This window comes from Acinonyx jubatus, chromosome B4, assembly GCF_027475565.1.
Source record: "Acinonyx jubatus isolate Ajub_Pintada_27869175 chromosome B4, VMU_Ajub_asm_v1.0, whole genome shotgun sequence".
Lineage (NCBI taxonomy): Eukaryota > Metazoa > Chordata > Mammalia > Carnivora > Felidae > Acinonyx > Acinonyx jubatus.
In genome coordinates, this window is record NC_069387.1 from 38,604,834 (window position 1) to 38,625,349 (window position 20,516).

General features: G+C 47.6%; 1 protein-coding gene across 1 annotated transcript in view; it reads left to right on the forward strand.

Moving 5' to 3' along the window:
- Positions 1-18,097, forward strand: part of CCND2 (cyclin D2) — a 30,338-nt gene extending 12,241 nt beyond the window's left edge. Inside the window, exons 4-5 of the mRNA XM_015061426.3 lie at positions 2,358-2,506; positions 12,563-18,097. Of these exons, the coding sequence (XP_014916912.2) occupies positions 2,358-2,506; positions 12,563-12,712 (299 nt within the window). The 3' untranslated portion in view covers positions 12,713-18,097. The remainder of the gene's footprint in view (positions 1-2,357; positions 2,507-12,562) is intronic.
- Positions 18,098-20,516: the final 2,419 nt, after the last annotated feature.

A 20,516-nucleotide genomic window follows, 5' to 3' on the forward strand; every position in this document is an offset into this window, starting at 1 on the left:
CTCAGGAATCTAGTAGGAGACCCTGGTTTGCCACTGTGGTGGGTGGCAGAGGAGCAGAGCAGTGACTGGCCCAGCTTCCGGCAGCTCTTCCCTTGCTGCGGGAGCACTCCCCAGTCTGAGCTGCCAAGAAGCAGCTGTGTTCTTGTCCATGGTGCTCCCCAATTCCAGGAGGCAGGGGACCGTATCCCTAGGAGGATGCCCTTCAGCATTTTCCTAGCAAAACAAGAAGGGACGTAGAGTCCTTACGGCAACTTTGGCACCTGCTGCACCCCAGGACCACCCTGTAAATACCCCCTGGCTTCTAGAAGTTAATTAGTTTGCTAAAATTGGAAGTGAGTTTTGCGTGCAGCAGCGTGACAAAAGACAGGCATGTATGAGGTGTGCTTCCCGGTCTGAGGCCTGGGACAGAGGAAAGGGAGGGCCAGGGATATCCTCCTGTCCTTCCCTGCCAGATGCTCCCACCCAGGGCCTTTGTGGGCTCAAGGCCATGGGCTGGCTGCCTCCTCTGCATTATGAATGTCACAGGGGGAAGCTAACGAGGTTATTGGGCAGAGAAACACTCCTGTGAGCCCATGTGGAAGAGACCTACAGCAGAGCAGGAGGCAGGGAGGCCGACTTTGGCACCATCCATGGGGCTAGAGAAGGAACTGAAGGGGTTAGTGGACAGCAGGCTTTGGCCAGAACACTGTAGTATACATCCCTCAAGAAGTAGAAATAGTGAGCGAGCGAAGGAAAGAAAGCCAAGGATAGAGACAGACTGACAGGCGGCCAGGCTCGCTCTGTTCATGGGATTCGGCCAACATGGGAGGTGTGTGCGTGGTTCAGGGCTCCAGCAGTGTTTCTGACAACACTACCAACGTGACGCTGGACAATGGGGTCACCTATAAAAGTGCTTTTATGGAATATGCTGTTGTAATAGGGCATTTACAGTAAAAGGGGAAATGTTAGGTTGAACTTTATGTTTCGACCTAACGTTTATGCTGTAATTTGAAGTGTGACCCATGTCCTCCCTCTGTCCCTCCCTCCCACCCCCCTCCTTGCACTGCTCTGTACAGTAAACTCTCTGGAGTGATGCTAGAACCAGAGGTAGCACACTGGAGGATTTACCCCACTCCAGGACTGACTACAGTGAGTGATGGAAGGAACCTCTTTAACCTATCAACATAAGGCACTGGTAAAGGCAATTTAAGTTCTCAGAAGTCTGCCCTTTTTTATCCGCAACGTTAGGGCATTTGTGCCCACCTTATGTGGTGGATGTGTGGATTAACTGGGACATAGCCCGGAAGGGACTGTACACGTGTGGGTAGTTAGCAGTTAGTAGCAGCAGCAACGGGAGTAAGGTGTGGGTGTCCTTGTCTCCTCCCTGATGGCTGGGCAGTGGCTGATCTCGATCCCCCAGCCTGAGAGCTTGTGGGAGTGCTCAGAGGAAGCTGAGGCGTTCGGTCTCCCATGCTGAGGCCTTACAGGAGCCTCCCCTCTCTTTGCTTGTGGAGAACTGGAAGTGGATAAGTGTTTGAGCTCCTCTGATTGATCTTGGTGTACGTCTCATTAGCAAACCGCTCTTTTTCTCCCTCAAGAAAATGCGATCTTAGGGCCCAAGAACCATAAAATCTAAACCAAGTCATCCGTGTGATGCGGTGGTTAATACTGGGTGCCTGCTTTCTCTGCTAATGTTCTGAGGGCCCTTGGCACTGGGTTAGAAGTTGAGGATTGTGCAAAACTTGGCCCTCAGCACTGTCTCCTGCATTACTGCTTTTCTCACTTCCTTCTTTTCTTTTTTTAATGAAATCATCTGTTGTTTTGTTATGGGCCATATCAGTCCTTGTTGACTTGACACAGAATATGGCAAGATCACATCAGGATTATTGTTTATAAAATTTTACAACTTACACTTTTCCTGCCTTCCACCGTCTAGATCCCCTGGTCTGTCTCACTTCTGTGGCACACAGGTTACCTTGTCTGGACTCGTCTCAGACCTCCCTCCTCTATTCCTGCCATGACCCCCAGAGGAGACTATGTTTCTTGCCCCTTGCACATGCTAACCCCTCACAGGATTGTGGACTGAGGGATTGGGGGACCCGAATCCTCTGAGAATTCACTGTGCACTCAGATAGGCTTTCTACCTTCCCTGCCTCAGTCTTCCCATTTTAGCTCTGGACCTGCCACAGGGATGGCAAATAAATAAATAAATAAAGGGCATCTTGTGAAGGAAGACTGAAAAGAGAACGTGTCTGTGGGGTAAGGGGTTACCTGTGCAGCTGACCTATCACCACCCTATATCTGAGTATCTTCAAGCTGGGGAGCTCCCGGATCCAGATTCTTCCTGTGCCTTGACCTTCTGCCTCTTGTCCTGACAGACTTTAAGTTCGCCATGTACCCGCCATCGATGATTGCAACTGGAAGTGTGGGAGCCGCCATCTGTGGGCTCCAGCAGGATGAGGACGTGAGCTCGCTCACTGGTGATGCCCTGGTAGATCTGCTGGCCAAGATCACCAACACAGATGTGGTAGGTGGATGCCATCTTCTTGGTTAAAACCAGATGTCTCTTTTCTCAGCCCAGGGAGGGAGACAGTTGGCCTGACGATGATGTGTTGGAGATATTTTTCTTTGTTGGTGGTTTTCTGTTTTCCAAAATCAACATCCAAGGTAGTACAAAATCCAACAGATGAGGCTTCCTCTTAAGGGTTTGAAAGCCTGTGTGCCATTAAATAGAGAAAAGAGCCTAGCAGGCAGATAACAAGGTGGGAGGAGGGCTGTTTACTAATTTTCCTTCATGGTGTGGGCTTCCCCATGGGTCTGAATCGTTGCTTCATTTCCATTTATGTACATGTCCTCAGGCTGCCTCTCCCCCACAGTGTGCTGCTCTGCTTACAGCCACTAAGGCGGAGACACAGCGTGGAGAGGGGACTAGAGCCTGGCTCTGCTGCACTGGGGGCGGTGGGGATCTAAGAGGTGCCCCGCCACGAGAATGGTGTCTGGCCTTGACACACCTCTCAACCCCACCCGCCTCTCACTTCCCTTTTGTTTAATGTGGTAATGGGTTAAAAAGTACTTCTAAAAGAATAAAGAGCCATAGTAATTCAAAGAACTATTATTAGCTATAGATTTTTCCATTCTTGTGCCCCGTGGACTGCCCAGAGGCTGCAGTTCTGCTTGCCAGAATTTGAAGCTCTTTAGAAGAAAGGTCTTGAGAGACCAGGGTCAAGTGAGGCTCTGATTCAGCTGGTAGGAAATTGCAGTCCTTAGAAGGTCCGAGCCGGGGTGGTTCTGAGAGGTCAGCGAGGCAGTTCCTGCGTCTTCCAGTGGGGGCTTTTTCCATGCGGAGGGGCTGAGGGAAGCAGCTGGGGGTGGGGCGCTAGCAGAGCCGGGACTGGACCCAGGAAGCTCAGACTCCTTGTCTGGGAACTCTGCGCTCCACCCTTGTGGTTGCTCCCAAAGCTTTTTGTTTGGGGAAGGGCCTCTGCTCCAGACCAACTCCGAGAGGTGTGTCAGCTCAGAGGCCCTGGAGAGTCCACACGAAGATGCCCCCTCTGGATGTTCCAGGGAGATTCCGAATGCCCTGCTGTGGGAGTATATTGAGTTAAGAGAGAATGTGGTTTGCGGGCCTGTGGCTGATGCCCCACAGGGATGCTGAGCAGAAGGCTGAAGCTCAGAGAGTGTGAGGCTGCAGCTTCCTGGCTTTCTCACCTACGTATCTGTATTTTGCCTTGGCCTTTATCACCATCTCAAGGAAGTAGTGCAGGGAGGTGTTAAAGGGCCTCATGGAACCTAGGGGCCTGCTGTGAAGCAGTTCTTAGGCTTTTAAAATTCTAGGTCCAAAACATAGGCTTTAAAAACATGGTTTCCAAAATAGAGATTGAAAAGACCCCTCCAGGCAGCTTCACGTGCAGAATGCTTTTCTAATCCTCCAGAGACAAATCGTGGACAGGACCTAACATTTATAGAAATGAGAAGCTTCCTTCCTTTTCTGAATATCTCCTATTAAGGCTGCCTTACAAAAAGGAGTCCCGAGCAGCAACCAGCTTAAGACCAGCTCTTCCTTGACCCCCCAGAGACAAGAATGTCAGTGACAACAGTTTGACCCCAGGCACTGTAACCTCTTTAAGATATTTATAGATCTGCTCCAATTGGCCGGTTGCCCCATGGGTCTCCCGCCTTCTCCACATGTCCTTTTATCACCCCTTACTGGTTTCAGATGGACAGAGGTCACTCCTGAGGTGCCACTTGGGGTGCTTTCCAAGAGTCTCTTGGGAGTCTCTTGGGAGTCTCTTGGGGTGCTTTTCAAGACTGCAAACCAGTTTCTCATGGCAAACTGGAGAAAGTGCTTGCCCCTTTCAGATACTATGTAGCCAGTCCATCCAAGTTAGCTGTCAGACTGAGTTAAATGGATGCAAACCCGCTCAGAGGTCTCTTAGAAATCCCAGCTGTTGCACTGGACTTGCATGCACATGTCACATGCTTACCGGTGGGCCCTCAGTTACATATCTTAATATTTAAAAACCAAGCATGAGGGGCACCTGGGTGGCTCGGTTGGTCAAGCTTCTGACTTTGGCTCAGGTCATGATCTCACAGCTTGTGGGTTTGAGCCCCGCATCAGACTCTCTCCTTTCAGCGCAGAGCCTGCTTTGGATCCTCTGCCTACCGTGCCCCACCCCCCCCCCCCCCCCCACACCTCACCCACTAGCACTGTCTCTCTGTCTCTCTCTTTCTCAAAAACAAAATAAAAATTAAAAGCAAAAAAAGCCCCCCAAAAACAAAAACCAAGCATGAGCAGAGGAGAATGTAAAATCCATAGCACTTTTTCAGATAACCACTTGAGCCCTCCGTGAGTTCTGCTGGGTCTCCTCCCATCTGTCTGCCTGTGCTCTCTGAAGTGCTGAGGCTCAGAGTGAAGGAAAATAAAAGGAGTGGCTTTAGAAAGCATTAGCATTTGGAGGGAGGCAAGTTTTGCTTCCTGAGCTCATTTACTATTTCATGAGTCGAGAGGTGGGGTGTTTGAAGCACTTGACTCTCCATTCATTCCTGGGAGTGTTGACTGAGGGCTCACTAGCCGCAGACTTGCATTATGAGGAAGGCCTGGATGGCTTGGAGGTAGAAGTGGAGGCAGGTGGGTAGTGCATGGAAGATGAGACCTGATGTTCCTGGCCTGAAGGAACTTAGCGATCCTAAGACAAATCGAGAGTGAAATGTGCAAAATCCTAGCAAATTAAGATCATAAGGAAATGAATGCTAGAGTGTTATATATTCTAAATGCAGAGGAAGGAGCTTACTAGGCCTACTGTAAAATGCAGGCCTCCTGGCAGAGTCCACTTGATGATAGAAAATGTCCTTGGAATGGAGAAACAAAATGTGGTATGTATTCTCCTTAGATGTGTTCACCTTGGTGAGTGCAATGGAATATTAGTCAACCTTACAAAGGAAGTGTAATGCCAACACAGGCTACAACATTGAAAACATGCTAAGTGAAATAAACCAGACCCAAAAAGACAAAAATACGTGATTCCACCTCTGTGCCATACCTAGAGTAGTCAAGTTCACAGAGACAGAAAGTAAAATAGAGGTTACCAGGGCCCCAGCAGCGGGGGGAAGAGGAAGTCATTTAATGGGTATGGAGTTTCACTTTGGGATGATGAGAAAGTTCTGGAAATGGAGAGTGGAGGTGGTTGCACAACAAAGTAAATGCACTAAGTGCCACTGTACACCTAAAAAATGATTCAGATGGTAAATGTTACGTTCAACTTATTTTGCCACAATTAAAACACACACACACACACACACAGTGCTCTCAGACCCACACTGTGAAATGCCCACAGGTTTGTGTTGAGCTCTCCCATGGAGAAGTCAAGTACACAGCACCACGTTTTGCACATGGGCTCTGGTGAGATAGGACAGACAGGAGTCAGAAAGAGCTGACGTGTCACGCTGGAGTCCCCACAGTGGTGCACTCGCCAGTGCACCTTGTTATTTGTGATGTCTTCAAGCTTACGGTGTTTTCTGTCTGTGCATTGTCGGGGGGTCAAACTGCTGAGAGCACATCCCCCCCACAACCCTGAGTCCTCTGAGACAGCCAGTCCCCCCTGATTCCTCTGGCTCACTGGCTGGAGGCAGATAGCTTTGACAGGAGGGACCCATGCAGTTCTGAGAAGGTTGGTCTTTGTTGCTCCCTCTGGTTGCCAAAATAAACCGGAACGCTTCATTCCAAAGAGAAAGCTGAGTGAGAAGCCTGACAGTTTTACAGGGAATAAAAGTCTCAGAGGGTGGTATATTTTAAGTACTTTTTCCTTCCAGTCATAAGTGTTGCTAAAAACAGACGCCAGCCAGCGAGGCAGTGCTGGCTTTGGGGGAAACTTCTACCGGGCCTTCCGTTGCCAGGGGTGAGTTTGAGAGGAGGGACCGAGCGTCCCGGTTCCCCAGTGGACCTTTCCCGGCTTCGCCAGGCAGACTCGGGGCTCCTCTTCCGTCCCCTCCGCGCTCGGCTCCTGCTTTGTGCCAGCGTTTATCTCTCTGTTCGCTTGTCTATAGAGCCTCTTGAACAGGACCCAACTTTTACTGCGCTCTTTATCCAGAGCCCCTGGCAGAGTCTTGGGAATGATGCTGAAGAGAGGGAGGGAAGCAGGAAGGAAGGAACGGCAGACAAAGGCCAGGCAGATGGGCTTCCAGTGGGTTTCTAATTCTTTGGTCTCCCCCAGGTCTTTCGGAAAGCCTGAGATTTCTTAGCACTAATTACATGTCAGGGTCCTGAGCAAATCACATCACCTTCACGTGACACGGTTTTACAAGTCGCCTAATAAAAAGAGCAGAACTTGGGCCATGACGATGCTGTGAAGCTACCCAGAGATCTTTAACAGAAGAAGATCTAGACGCTAGTCACCTGATCGTTAAGGTCATCCTTTTCTGGCTGGGTTACAGCCAAACTCTGTTGCATTCTTAAATATCACCCAGAGAAGATTCTAGAACATCCCTTCCTTAGGGTCATCCTGGCATGCTAGGATCTTGGTTGTCCAAGAGCTATTAAAAACCATCAGCTCTGCTGTGGAAGAAGTCTCGATTTTGGCTACATGCTCTTCACAGGGTCCCCAGCATTGTGTCTTTGTCCTGCTTAGTGAGAGGCACTGACACCTTCACAGCACCTTCTCCTAAAGACCCCTGTAGGACTGGGGCTCTGCAGACTCCACAGGGCCTGTGGTCAGGAACCCTGTGAAGAGTGGCTGGAAGGGAGGCTGGGGGTGGGGAGGGGGACGGGATAGAAGTGGAGGCTGATGCTTCCCTCTCCTGCCTTATTTTTTCTGCGGGCCTCATTTGGTATGCAAGGAAATAGCCAAACAGCCTGTGAAGAAAGGAAGAATGAGATAGTTTCCTAAGTTGTCTCTGCCTGAGTTGGCCGCGGGTCTGGGGTTCATTCAGCCCTTTGTCCCCCTGTTGAGTGCAGTGCGTGTGTGGTGACAATGGAGTGATGCAGTTACACTGAGGGCTAATGGTAGGAGTTCCGTCAGCCCATTCATGGAGGCCGAGGAGGGTGCAGGGCGCGGAGCCCGAGCCAGCAAGCAGAGGAAGTCGGAGGCCCGTGTAACGAGCTGGAGATCACAAACACTGCTGTCAGGGCTCCGGGGCTGGGGGGGGAGGGGGGGCATGCAGGGCCAAGGGAGGGGGCCTATCATCATCGAAGTTGGAGGTTTGCCCGACCTCCAGCACTGTGGAGTGCCACCTGTCCGGGCTGACAGACGAGCATTATGGCTTTCCTTTTAATCAGCTTAATTTGGGGCATCTTAACACAATGACTGGTGCTTTCGGAGGCTGCCGGAAAGCAGAGGTCCCGGAGCCGCTGCACTTTGCATGCACGTAGCATCTTTTCACTGGAAGCTCTGTTGGTTCCCCCCCCACTCGTGCCCCCCTCCGCCTTAGCCACTTGGGCTATGACTCCCTCTCTTGGAGATTCTCTGCCCTATATGTCTTTACTTAGAGCTGGGAAGAAGCACAGGGTGTCAGGGGAAGCAGTTCTGAAGCTGGAGGCTTGCCCATTTAAAGCCAGGCTTAGCTTTTAACTAGATGTAACTGGGGGACAAGCAGGCTTTAGTTCTGTTCTCTAGTGGCAAGATGAGGGCATGTGGCTGTCTGAGCTCCAAAAGCCCTTCAGACCCCCAAATTCCCCGATTCTGTAGTCGCCTGTGTGTGTTGTCCCACAGTTCTGCCCTTTGGAAATGACCTTAGTTCTGCTCCTCTCCGGCTCTGTCTCCTTCTTCCCAGGCCCTGCTGGATTTGTGGCAGGGTACCCCATCCCTTCAGGTCACCACTTCCCCCACCCCAGGTCCATGCACTGTCCTGCCCTTCTGCTCGGGAGAGCAGGGGCTCCTTGGGCAGGAATGTGTGAAGTAGGCATGTCTGGCCGCAGGTAGTGGTGCCACCACACGTTTTCCTCTTCCATCAGCTCACAGGAAGTCCTCATGCTCTTTGCAGGCCCAAGAAGGCTCCTAACAATATGCTAAAGGCAGGCATTAAAAATACAGAGAGTGAGTTCTGTGTCTGGGCAGGAGGGTGCCGATTTCTCTGTTCCCACCATCACAGACTGTTCGACACTGTTCCTATGAGAGGCTCTTGCCCTGAAGTTTTTCATCTAGATAAGGATGGTAGTATCCGCAGTTAACAGTCAAGCTGGTAACAGCCAAGTTGTGAAGAAGGGGAACCTGGAGCAGGGTTAGGCAGAGGCGCCAGAAAGCTTTCCAGGAGCGGGGACATGAGTGGCCCCAGAGAGATTTAACTTCCTGCTCTGTCCCGGGTACATCTAGAAGAGAACAGGGAATGGGGTTCAGGGTCCCTCATTTCTGGGACAACTGCTGTAGTCATTACTTAACTCTTCAAGTAAGAGGTATCAAAGGTCAAGAGCTGGCCATCATCAGTAACAGTACAGATTAAAATTAAAACAGGGTTGAAGAAGTGTTTTATACGAAAACTTCCTTCAGTTTATTCGGGAAAGCCTATACACGTGTTTTTGGCTGGAACTTCTATAAATGTGACACTTCATATCTTGAAGGCCCTTGGCTCTGTTGTCCAGTAGAAGTGACTGCCAAATGTCCCAGCCTTCCCTGTAGGATTTTTCCAGAACTTTCTTTCCAGTTTCAGGCCGCTGGAGGGGAAGACTAAATACCAGAAACAGTAGAAACATTGGTGACCCACAAGGGAAGACTCTGTACAGCCTGAAATCAGGTTCTTTAGCTTTCCTGAGCTCTGTCTCATTTGGAGGACGATCTTTCTCAGGGATGCTTGATGTGGCCAATGCAGTGATGATCATGGAATCCTGAGATGGTCGTATCTTGGGGGTGGAAGGTGTGCTGACCCTGATTACCTCCCCATGGCACCCAAATACAGCTTCTGAGGAAGGAATGCTGGACAGGATTGGCCAGGGGGCATGAGGTTTCCTGGGGAGGGGAAGAGGGGGTGGTGGTGTGGGCAAGGTTTTCTACACAAACTTGACATCAGGAAATCTTCAGCAAATGGCTGTGCCATGGGAAGCCCTCTTTTTAAAGAGGCCTCATTCCTGACACCTGACAGGCATTTCTTTTTTAATTTAATGGCTCAGAGCTATTGTCTGCCCCTTCCCCCTTCTCAATCAGCTGAGAATCCTGCCGCCCTCCTTAGATAACAAAAGCTCTTCACTTGATCTTAGCCGAAAGGCTGAGAAGTGAGGATAACAAAAGCTGTTTTACACTATACCTGCAACTAATATGACACGGTATGTTAATTATACTTCAGATTTAAAAAAAAAAAAAAAAAGCTCTTTATGCCATATGCTTTGGATAGGATTTGTCTTCCATGGAGGCAAACATATGGTTACCATCCTTATGGTGTGGAGGGGTTCTGACTCATTCTCCCTGCCTCCTAGAAAAAAACTTGTTTATTTTTTTTTTTATTTAGAGAGAGAGAGAAAGAGCATGAGTGGAGGAGAGGGTCAGGGGGAGAGAGAACCCCAAGCAGGCTCCATGCTCCGTGTGGAGCCCGATGTAGGTCTTGATCCCATGGCCCTGGGATCATGACCTGAGCCAAAATCAAAAGTTGGACGTTCAGCCGACTGAGCCACCCAGAAAAGAAACTTTTGTATGTAACCTTCAACAGCTCCTGAAGGACCTCTGTAGTGGAGGGGTGTCCCATAAGAACTGGCTAGATTCAACTTCTTATTCTCTGCAAGGAAAAAGAAAGAGGAAATTAATATTCATTTAAATTCTGCCGCCCCGCATTTCTGAATGAGGAGGGGGCTGAAGGAGCCGGAGATGTGAGACGGGGTGTGTGAAGATGGTGTTATGCCAACACGGCCTTTAAGAACAAGTCGGCTCCTTCAGATGGTGCTCAAATGGAGAACAGAGCAACCTAATTCCAGCTTTGGAAGGAAGACTGGCAGAGTGGGCCCTGCTCTCCATCTCTGACACAGAACCTTCCCAAGGGACAGTCGACCATGGTTTGCTGATGGTCACTTGTTTGCTGTGTTTATCCCCACACTAGCTTTGACTTTATTTATGATCAGTTTTCTTTAGATTGTGTGCCTTTACAGTGTTCAGAAACCCTCACTGAAACATAAGTGCCCTTAGAAACATTATGCCTTTAGGGGCACCTGGGTGGCTTGGTCGGTTAAGCATCTGACTTTGGCTCAGGTCATGATCTCACTGTGTGTTAGAGCCCCCTCATTGGGCTCTGTGCTGACAGCTCAGAGCCAGGAGCCTGCTTCGGATTCTGTATCTCCCTCTCCCTCTGCCCTTCCTCCACTCACACTCTGTCTCTGTCTCTGTCTCTCTCTCTCTCCCTCTCTTTTTCTCTCTCACAAAAATAAATAGTAAAAAAAATTAAGAAACCTTATGCCTTTGGCCTTCACCCCCAAGCATGTTGGACAAGTGGTAGGTGACCTGGGAGCACAGCCCCTGGAGGCTGGGTCTTGGAGGAGGAACAAAGGGAAGGTAGAGAGGGTCAGACAGGGTGGGAGATGTGACCATGCCACAGAAGTTTGAGAGAGGTTGCTGGGCGCTTGGTTGCCAGTCCCTGAGTCCTCAGCTTGTTTGGGGTGGCACGCAGACCTCTGCGGCCAGGTTCTGTGTGTCTTGTGGCACAATCCACCTCCTGTGGCAGACGCATGGTGCTCCCTTTACCAGTCTGAAGCACATGCTTCTCTGTACCACATCTTAAAGAAATCTAAAGAATTCTTCCAGACTCCAGGCCTGGAATGATCTTCATTCCATAATAAATTGTCATCATTTACTGAATTTAACAACTTATATATGTGATCTCAGTTGACCTTTACCCTGTGAGCATTTTTGATCCTTACTTTACAAGCGGACAAAACGTAGCCGCTGCCTACAAGTGCGGTGTGTGGTCGCAAATATTACCGTCCCTCTTTTCATTTTTATTACATTCTGGGTGATAGCTGTTGTTCCTAACCTTCATTTTCGTAAAAAGCTGTAGTTTGAAATGTGGGATGGACAAGATACGAATGGAAAATTTGGGGGGTATGGAAACCGTGTCCCTGAGTAGTTAGTTCCAACTCTATTTTAGATCTTCGGAAAACAAAGATAATGCTTTTGTGCTTGGCAAACAGTAACTTCTGGGCAGTGAAACTTGCTCAGTGAAACAAACAGAAGGGAAGCATAGATTAAGCTGTGGAAAGACCCAAGCAGAATCCAGTTAACGTATTTTCCATATGCATATGCTGCTTGAGTGCAGAAAAGCAGCCTTGCAAAGGAGGGGGGGAAGATGTCTGGTAAGAATGATTTCTTTAGCTCACACCCACCCCACTTGCTGGAGGAACCAGCCCCTCCCTAGTGACAGCCAGGAGTCGCCTTGGCCTTCCAAGGCACCCGGCTAACAGAAGCATCTGCCTGGGGCAAACCCACTCTGAGTTTTCCCTACCAAATATAGACTATAATATCAGACAATGCTGCAAATTCTTACTTGTTTCCAAATTGGACGGTTCAAGTGTCCGGAGTTTTGTAAACATTCTTTCTGTGTTGCATTTTTATGAGAATTGAGGGTGGTAAGTAAGCAGAAAAATGTTTTTTTTAAGAACTTAGACCTGGTTTGTGTGAGTACAGTTCAATCCATTCTCTTTGTATCCATTCTTCCAGTGCTACCCTTGCCTAGTTCTGTAGCTGTCTGTGGTGCTGGCCTTTCCTCTCTCTCCGTCACCTCCCAGTGTCCACAAGCAGAAAGCATCCAGTTGGCACCTTGATTACCAGGTGCTGCGTGTCCATAAGTGGCTCGTCACCTTAGCCAGGTTCTCATGTGCATTCGACTCTCCTGGCCTTCTGCTAAAATACGGATTCTGTTATAGGTTGATCAGGAGTGGGCTGTGATTCTGCATTTGCAACAAGCTCCCAGGTGGTACTGACGCGGCCGGCTGGGGACGCCCCATGAGTCAGTGTGGTCCCAGGGCACCACGGGGACACATCTCCTTTACTTCAAGTTTCTTACCACTGGGAAACTAGCATGCAATATGCAAGGCTTACATTGTGTACATTTTCTTCAGAAACGCTCTGCACGTTGTTGATCTTGCTAACAGCTCTGGTCTGACCCGTTCTCCTTTTAGGACTGCCTCAAAGCCTGCCAGGAGCAGATTGAGGTGGTGCTGCTCAACAGCCTGCAGCAGTTCCGTCAGGACCAGGGGGATGGGTCCAAGTCGGAGGATGAACTGGACCAGGCCAGCACCCCTACAGACGTGCGGGATATTGACCTGTGAGGATGCAGTCGGGCCGAATGGGAGAGACGCGTTCACATCTGCTCTCTCCTTCTCTCTGGTTGTGTTTTGTTCTTTATGTTTTAGGATGAAACTTAAAAAAAAAAAAAAAAAAAAAAAATTCTGCCCCCACCTAGATCATATTGAAAGATCTTTTAGAAGTGAGAGAAAAAGGTCCTATATAAATGGAATAACTAAAAGCATTTGGTGCCTATTTGAAGTACAACAGAAGGGAATCCCTTGTATATGCGAACAGTTATTGTTTGATTATGTTAAAAGTAATAGTAAAATGCTTACAGGAGACCCTGCAGAGTAGCTAGAGAAAAATGTACGCCTGCAAATATGGGAACAAATTAGAGGAGGCTTTTTTTTTTTTTCATGTTATGAACTAGCACGTACACACCCCTTTTAGGATAATTTCAAGGAACTGCGTGTGCCAGTTATGGCGTCATTAGATTGCGAAGCAATGAACTCAAGAAGGAATTAGAAATAAGGGACATGATGGAGGGAGGGAGGACAAAACAATCTGTTAACGCGGTCGAACCATTTTGGACGTGGAAGCACCTTTGCTCTCGACCACCTGTTTGTCACTAAGTCAGGAGCATAGCTGAATCTCTAGTTGCGAACTCTTGCTGTCTACAGTAGCTGCTACCTAAAAGAGAGGTTTTATTTTGCCAGTCGGACGCAGGTGATGGGGTCCTGGGTTTCACGTGTCTTTTTGACATCATGCTTCTTCTTCCAAACATGGTTCGTGGCAGACACCACCGTGTTTTTATCAAAAGGGGCAATTTCGCTTTGGGCCATAACCAAAACTCCTATGAAATGGAGGCAGATGGAGACCGAGGGTGGGATCTGGAATGGAATCTTTTCTCTTAATGTATTGAAGAGGGTAATGTGACCTTGGCATCCTTTATTAAAAAAAAAACAACTGATTTTTGGTGCTGATTGGCATGTCTGGTCCACAGTTTAGCATTGTTATAAACCATTCCATTCGAAAAGCACTTTGAAAAATTGTTCCCGAGGGATAGATGGGATGGTTTATGCAAATCATGCTGGATAGACACCTCCCTTGTCCTGTGCCCCTCCCCCTCCAGCCCTCAGTCAGGTGACTATTCACTTCTGGTATCTGACATTCTTTGGTACACAGTTCTGGTATCCCTACCAGGACTCAAGAGACCCCCCTTTCCACCAACATCCCTGTCACAACATTCCTCCATAAAGCCTACAAACAAAAAGCCGTTACATTTTGATGGCACAGAAGGATCTGAATTCCCACCTATATACTTCTCCTTTGGACATGGAAAGAAAAAGTTATTGCTGGTGCAGACAGACAGCTGAATATGAATATCAGAGTGTGGCATTGTGTTCCCTTTTCCGTTTTTTGTTAATTTCATTGCAAAGTTGTATTCAGCGTACTTGAATTTTTTTTTCCTCTCCACTTCTTGGAGGCATTCAGTTAGCAAAGAGGTTGGAGCAACAACTTTTTTTTTTTTTTTTTTTTGCACAATTATAATTGACAGGTAATGAAGCTATTAAAATATTTGCCTTTTTGAGTAAAAAAGAAAAATCAGAACAGGGCTGCTTTGAAGAATTATTTTATACACAGATTCTGCCTTGTTTCGTAGTATGAGGGTTGAAGATGGAGAAAAATCTAAGGGTCTCTTATTTTTCATTTTATTGTGTTCAGTTTTTTATTATTATTTTTTTTTTTTGCGCTGCTAAGAAGCTAAGATCATTCATCCTTATTCACATTAACAGTACCTAGCTGTAATGTTTCACAGAGTGTGCTGCTATTTTATAAACATTTTTATAATATATTATTTTACTGCTTAAATCCCAAGTCCTGAAGTAGATGGTTGAGATAGGAGTTCTTCGTACTGGAAAAGCCCTTCCATAGTTTATTTTCTTCTGGTAGCGTATTCATGGTTGGTTTTTTTTGTTGTTGTTGGTTTGTTTTTTTTTTTTTTCCATTTGGGTTTTTTTTTTTTTTCCCTCTCTCTCTCTCTGATCACATTCTTCAAAGACAGAACATTCTTTACCTCAGGTTTACTGGACAAAATCAATAGCTACAAAAGAAAATGATTCACATTTTTGTTTTCATAATACCTCACAGCCGCATAGTTTCTGCTTGGAAGCCATTAGTGTGGGGAAAGAAGTCGGGGAGGAGGCTTCAAGCCCCTCTCAGTGGAGGGTAGGGTGGTTTGGGTCCTGGGTCTCACACCCAGGGACCTTTTCAGTCATGAAGGTCATCAGGCTTCCATTTTGACTCCGGTATCCTCATCATGATGGAAAAAATACAATTGAACCAAGGGATTTCCCTTCCCCCTTCCCCCCCAAGGCAGACATTCAGCAAAACCTTTATGCAGTGAACTAGGAAGTCATAATTTGCACTTAGGTACCAGGTATCTGGAGACAGATTGAAAAGAATTCCAGCAGGCTATTTGGAGACCCTCATTTTGTGGCCCTTTCATAAAGCAGGGCTTTCATCTGCTTAGGGTCCTTTCATCTTGAAAGCTTCCCCTCTAGCTTTCCCCTTCCCTGACATGGGCATCCCCAGTGTAGGATAATCTCAGAGGCCCTTCTAGATCTGAATCTGTGGGCATGTGAATCTGCAGCATGTGGTATCGTGGGGGTTCCTTCTCCCCTACCTGTCTGACTGCAGCAGGCTGGCACTGTGCACAGCCAGCCCCTCTGCTGAGTGGCACTACATGGACTTCAGGTTTTAAATTGCATTGAGTTGGCAAGATTGGGAAAATAGGTCAGATAAGTATTGGGTTGGTAGTGGAAGGGAGGTGGAGAGGCTGTGTCTCTACAGAGATGCCATTCCAGAGGAGTCAGTCTCTCTTGAAGTATGTTTGGAAGGGTTCAGGATTTGGTGAGTTAGCATGACCCTAAAATTCTAGGGAGTTTCTGGTAGGGCGGTGGGTTGTGAATTCTGAAGTTTTGGAGAGGAAAGCTGAGCAGCCAGTGTTTTGTCAAGAGCTCACTTTGCACAGGATACTCTTTGGGGCCGTGAGGAGTAACACGGGATGGAAGGATACATGGTCCCTAAAGTCCTTGGGAGTATTGGAGCCTAAAGAAAGCGAGGTATTAAGTCACTTAACAGTGACTGTCCCTGGCTCAAACAGAAGCAACAAATGAGAGAACCTGATGAATAAGGAAGGGAACAGGCCTGCAGACTCTCCCTGCAGTCTGTAACTTCCTGGGTGCCACTGGGGTGATCTTTTTCTCCTTCTTGTCCTCGGGGCCTGGTGTGATGGGAGGTGTGGTGTGGCTGATGGGGAAGGTGCTAGTTTGTTTGGCTTTTCTGCCTGCTCCCTCCTTAAATAAAAGAAGGAAGCCTGGATTTGTTAAAGTAGCTGATGCCCTCTCCTTAGATCTTGGTTTCCTTGGTAGGAGTTTTTATGTGACGGAGTTCAGCTCTCCCCCACAGATTTTTTTTTTCCTCTTTCTCACCTCCCACAAATGGGGTTCCAAACCTATTGGTCTTTTTCTACTTTGTTGTCTTTCTATCTGTTCTTCCTCCTCTCTGTTTCAGTTTTCGGTTTTTTGGGTTTTTTTTGTTTTTTTTTTTTTTTTTGTTTTTTTGGTTTTTTTTGGTCATTGCTATTACTGTTTTTCTCCATCAGTGGGGGCTAAGTTGTTCCCCTGGCCTGCCAAATTTTATTCCCTCCCCTAGTTTGGCCAAATCCCGGGGGCGGGGGAGAAATCCTAGTATGCCAAAAATATATGCTAAGCATAATTCAATTGCATGCAGGTTTGTAACAGCCAAGAAGCCCTGCAGGGTGGAAGCTGGGGACAGGTCCCTCAGTAGAATGTCTTCCCGTGTTGAGAGGAGGGCTCCTCAGAGCAAGGAGCTTATCTTAGGGGAGGCTTTATTCTGGAACTGCCCCAGGACCCCACTGAAGAGTTCACCATGTCTTAAAGCCAGATCCCCTTTGGTCTATGTGCTCTGTACAAGAGGTGGGTCAGGTAAAGCAACCCTCACACTGTCGTCCCTTCGCCAGCAGGATGGGCTCCTCTTCATGGGGAACTGTCGCTTTCCTGCGGTCTGGCACCCTTGGGGCCTTCTACGCTACCCCAGGGGCTCTGGGGATGATGTTAAAGAGCATTAGGCAGGATTGGATGACTTTCTCAAAGAAGGTGGGGGGAATTTTCTCTCCATGGGCCATAGGGGGCAGGGCTGGGAGAAGAAATAGACTTGCACCTTATATCATGTAAATAATGATTTTCTAGTTCAAGAAGATAATATTGGTAGTGTGGGAATGGGAGGGAGGAATGGGGAGGAAGTCTGAGTAAGCCAGTTGGCTTCTAAGCCAAAAGGATTCCTCTTTGTTTATCTTTGAGACAGTCCAACCCTGAGTATAGCTTTAAAAGGGAAATTAGTGCTGAGACGGTAAAGTCCCCTTAAGCCAACAAACTGTAGCTATAGAACGAGTGAGCGCAGGCTTCTAGTGGTGTGGGCTCGGAGCAGTTTTTAAGAGCTACTCGTGCTGTCGTCCGTTTGTACAAAATAGGGCAGGAAGATTCAGGAGGAGGTTTATGACTTTCTCATACCACGTGGCTTTTCACGGTTCTGGATTCTAAACAGCCCAGAACAGTCCTTTCAGCCAGACATTTGTGTGTCTCTGCTTTTAGACTTGGCTGGACTGTCAGACCCGATTCTTGGCTCAGGTTTCAAGAAGCCATCAGCAACTGTATCCGTGCACACTGTAGCTGCAGCATGCCTTCCTCTGCCTGCAGCCTACTTTGGGGAAAAAAGTGCCTTACTGACTAGACATTACAGCATCCAATGTATTTTGACAGGTGCCTGTCCTTTAAAAAAAAAAAGTTTTGTTTTGTTTTGTTTTGTTTTGTTTTTGTTTCTTTTAATTGGGGTTTGTTCTTACCGTTGGCCAACTCTTAAATCCCCAGCAAATCACTGGGCCATTGGATTTTTTCCATTATGTTCATTACCCTTGTACCATGTACCTCAGATCTCTTTCTCTCTCAGTTACAGTTTCTCGTCTTGGACTTCTTTTATTATTATTATAATTTTTTTTTTTTTGCTTTAAAATGAGTGTGATGCCATATCGAGTCAATGTTATTCTCTCACAATGTACTCTATAAGAGGTGTGGGTGCTTATTTGGTCAGGATGCTAGCAAGTGCTAAAGTAGCATGATCAGTATAAACAAATGGTTTTTTAGGAAGTGTGGCAAAAGTGTTTTCTTGGTTATGATGGTGACATGGTATAGTCAGCTGCCTTTTAAGAGGTCCTGTCTGTTCAGTGTTAAGTGATTTTTAAAAATAATGGCCTGTTATTTTGACTAGCTTAAAGATGGATTTGCAAATGGTTTTGGATGCAATTAGGTTATGCTATTTGGACAATAAACTCACCTTGACCTAAATTCTCTGGCCACTTCGACTTATTTCTAGACCAGCAGTCCTCGGAATAGAACATATCTTTTCTCATGTCAGAACTCTGTTGGCAACAATTGGTAGTGGCATAAAACACAAATCTACATGTGTCTGTGTTATCACAAGACAAGTAATCTTTTTTTCCCTTTTGGGGCCCCCGTGTAGCCATCTTACGCACTAGAAGCCTCAGCCCACCTTTCTCTCCTAAGGTGGGTAGGTCCCTGCTATCACGACTGGGCTTATCCCTGACTTCTGCCAGCTGTTCACTCCTGTTGTGAGTGAGCATCCCTGCCTTGGGAGGCACCAGAGGCCCTGAGTGCCATCTCCAGATTCTATTCTAGGGGGGATGTGAAGAACTCCACCTCTGTAGCTTTCTTGACTCCATTCTGCTACTCTTCGTGGCGCCCCACTGATAGCTCTCCCAGGAGGACTGAGCCATAGCTACCCTTTGGGGGGGGGGGGTGGTACGGCAGAGCCTAGGAAGGGGGTGAGAGAGTCCACACATTGATGAATTGCCAGGCTCTGTTCCTAGCTGCTCCTGGACCACAGCTCCTCAGACCAGCTTCTGAGGGTAATGCGAAAGGCAATGGCTTCATGGCCATTTTGATGTTGCTATAAACACTCATGCTCTCTATAGATCCCTGTCTCTTTCAAAGTGACTAGAGGCTGTTTTCCCGTTTAATTCTGACCTGAGTTGCAACTGGTCATTGGGAAAGTCCAGATTAAGATTGCCAGTTATTCTCCACCAACTCCACTTAATAGGATTTCTAGTCTCACAAGGACCCTAGAAAATTCCCTTTGTCTCCATTCCCCCACTGATACCCACCATTCTTGGAGACAAGCAGGGATAACTTTGTTCTTGGGTTTCTGCCTAGTGGAGTCCGTAAGGCCTCTTGGGAGTTTCCAAGGACCCCAGTTGCCACTCCTAACCATCCTTGGAATTCTCTTCTGCAAGACCCATTGTACAGCCAGGTCCCTCCCTCCCACCCCTCCCCCATCTGTTTGTCCTGCAGTGTTGCGGTGCCTGTCTGTTACAGGACAACACCACTCCTTCCAAATGCCTTCCAGTAACCCCGAGGGCTTCTCCCATTCAGAACTGTGGATGTCTAAGTGTGGGAAGAAGACAAGGCAGGTGCTACATTCCACACAGCTGGCTATTGACAAATCTAAGGTCCCCTTTACAGGTTCTTTTCAGAGCCATTTCATCCTACACTTGAAAAATCTCTAACCTGAGACACAAGTGCCCTTTGTGAAAGTGGGAGTTTGTGATGGAGTAAAGAACCAGAAATCCCAGGTCTTTTGTGCTCTGGTGACTACTGTTGTATTTCTTATGCTTTCCAAAGATCTGGAAGTTTTATGCAGGACACAGAGGTAACACCAGAATAAAATGTTCCAGTTGGCTTAGTAATCTTCTCAACACACTGTCATGAAGCGAGTATTCAAAACTGAATATTGCACCAGACTGTTTCTCCCCTGCCCTTACAGCAGTAACAACAGCAAAACAACTGGTGACCATGAATGTGAAGGTCCAGCCTATCCGTAGCCAACATGTGTGCAGGGCCTATGCTGAGCCTTTAAGGAAGAGCAGAGAAAAAACCCGTGCCCTGCGGCTAAGGAGCTTTCAATGGGGAAACAAAACACATAGCCGATAAGACTGCGTGGAGCTCTAACAGCAAAGGCCAGGGCGCCCCAAGTGTGGGAGGGGACACTTTCTGAGATGGGACAGGTTTCTTCAAACAAATGAGGTTTAGGAAAACAGTTTTGGTAAGATGCAGCATAGTTTGGAAAAAAGTAGAAACAACAGTTTGGCCTTTTCCAAAAAATAAGGGGATGGGAAGAGAATGGGTAACGCACATTAAAATATGAAGAGAAAATATTCAAAAAGCTTAAGAACACATGTAATGAATTTGAAATGCCGTAAACAGACGTTGTCCTCACGAAACAGGATGAACATGGCAACAGACACTCATTTTTGAGTCCTACCTACCCAATTTCTCCTAGGCTTAAAGAACTAAGGCTGGCACTTTGAAGATGATGGACTGGAGGGTTTCATGCTCTGGGCTCTGAGGGCCTCCCCAACACGGAGGAGGGGCAGAGTCTATCAGCTCTGACCCAAGGCTCAGTCCAGCAGAACTAAGTTGCCTGAAAAAACAGCAAGACAGAATTCCGCTGGCCCCTCTGGCCCCACCTCAGTATTCCCACCAGAGCCTTGAGTTTCTGCTTATCCAAAACATGGCTTCCGTTTCATGTGTGGTGATTTGCTTTGGCTCTGGCTTCAACTGGTCACCCCCATCCCTGACTACCCTCTGGCCTCTGTAGGAGTCAACATACAGGTCTAAACATGCGGTGCTTCCTGGGAAATCCACAAGGTGGCACTAATACCACAGACAGGAACAACTTAGAAAAAAA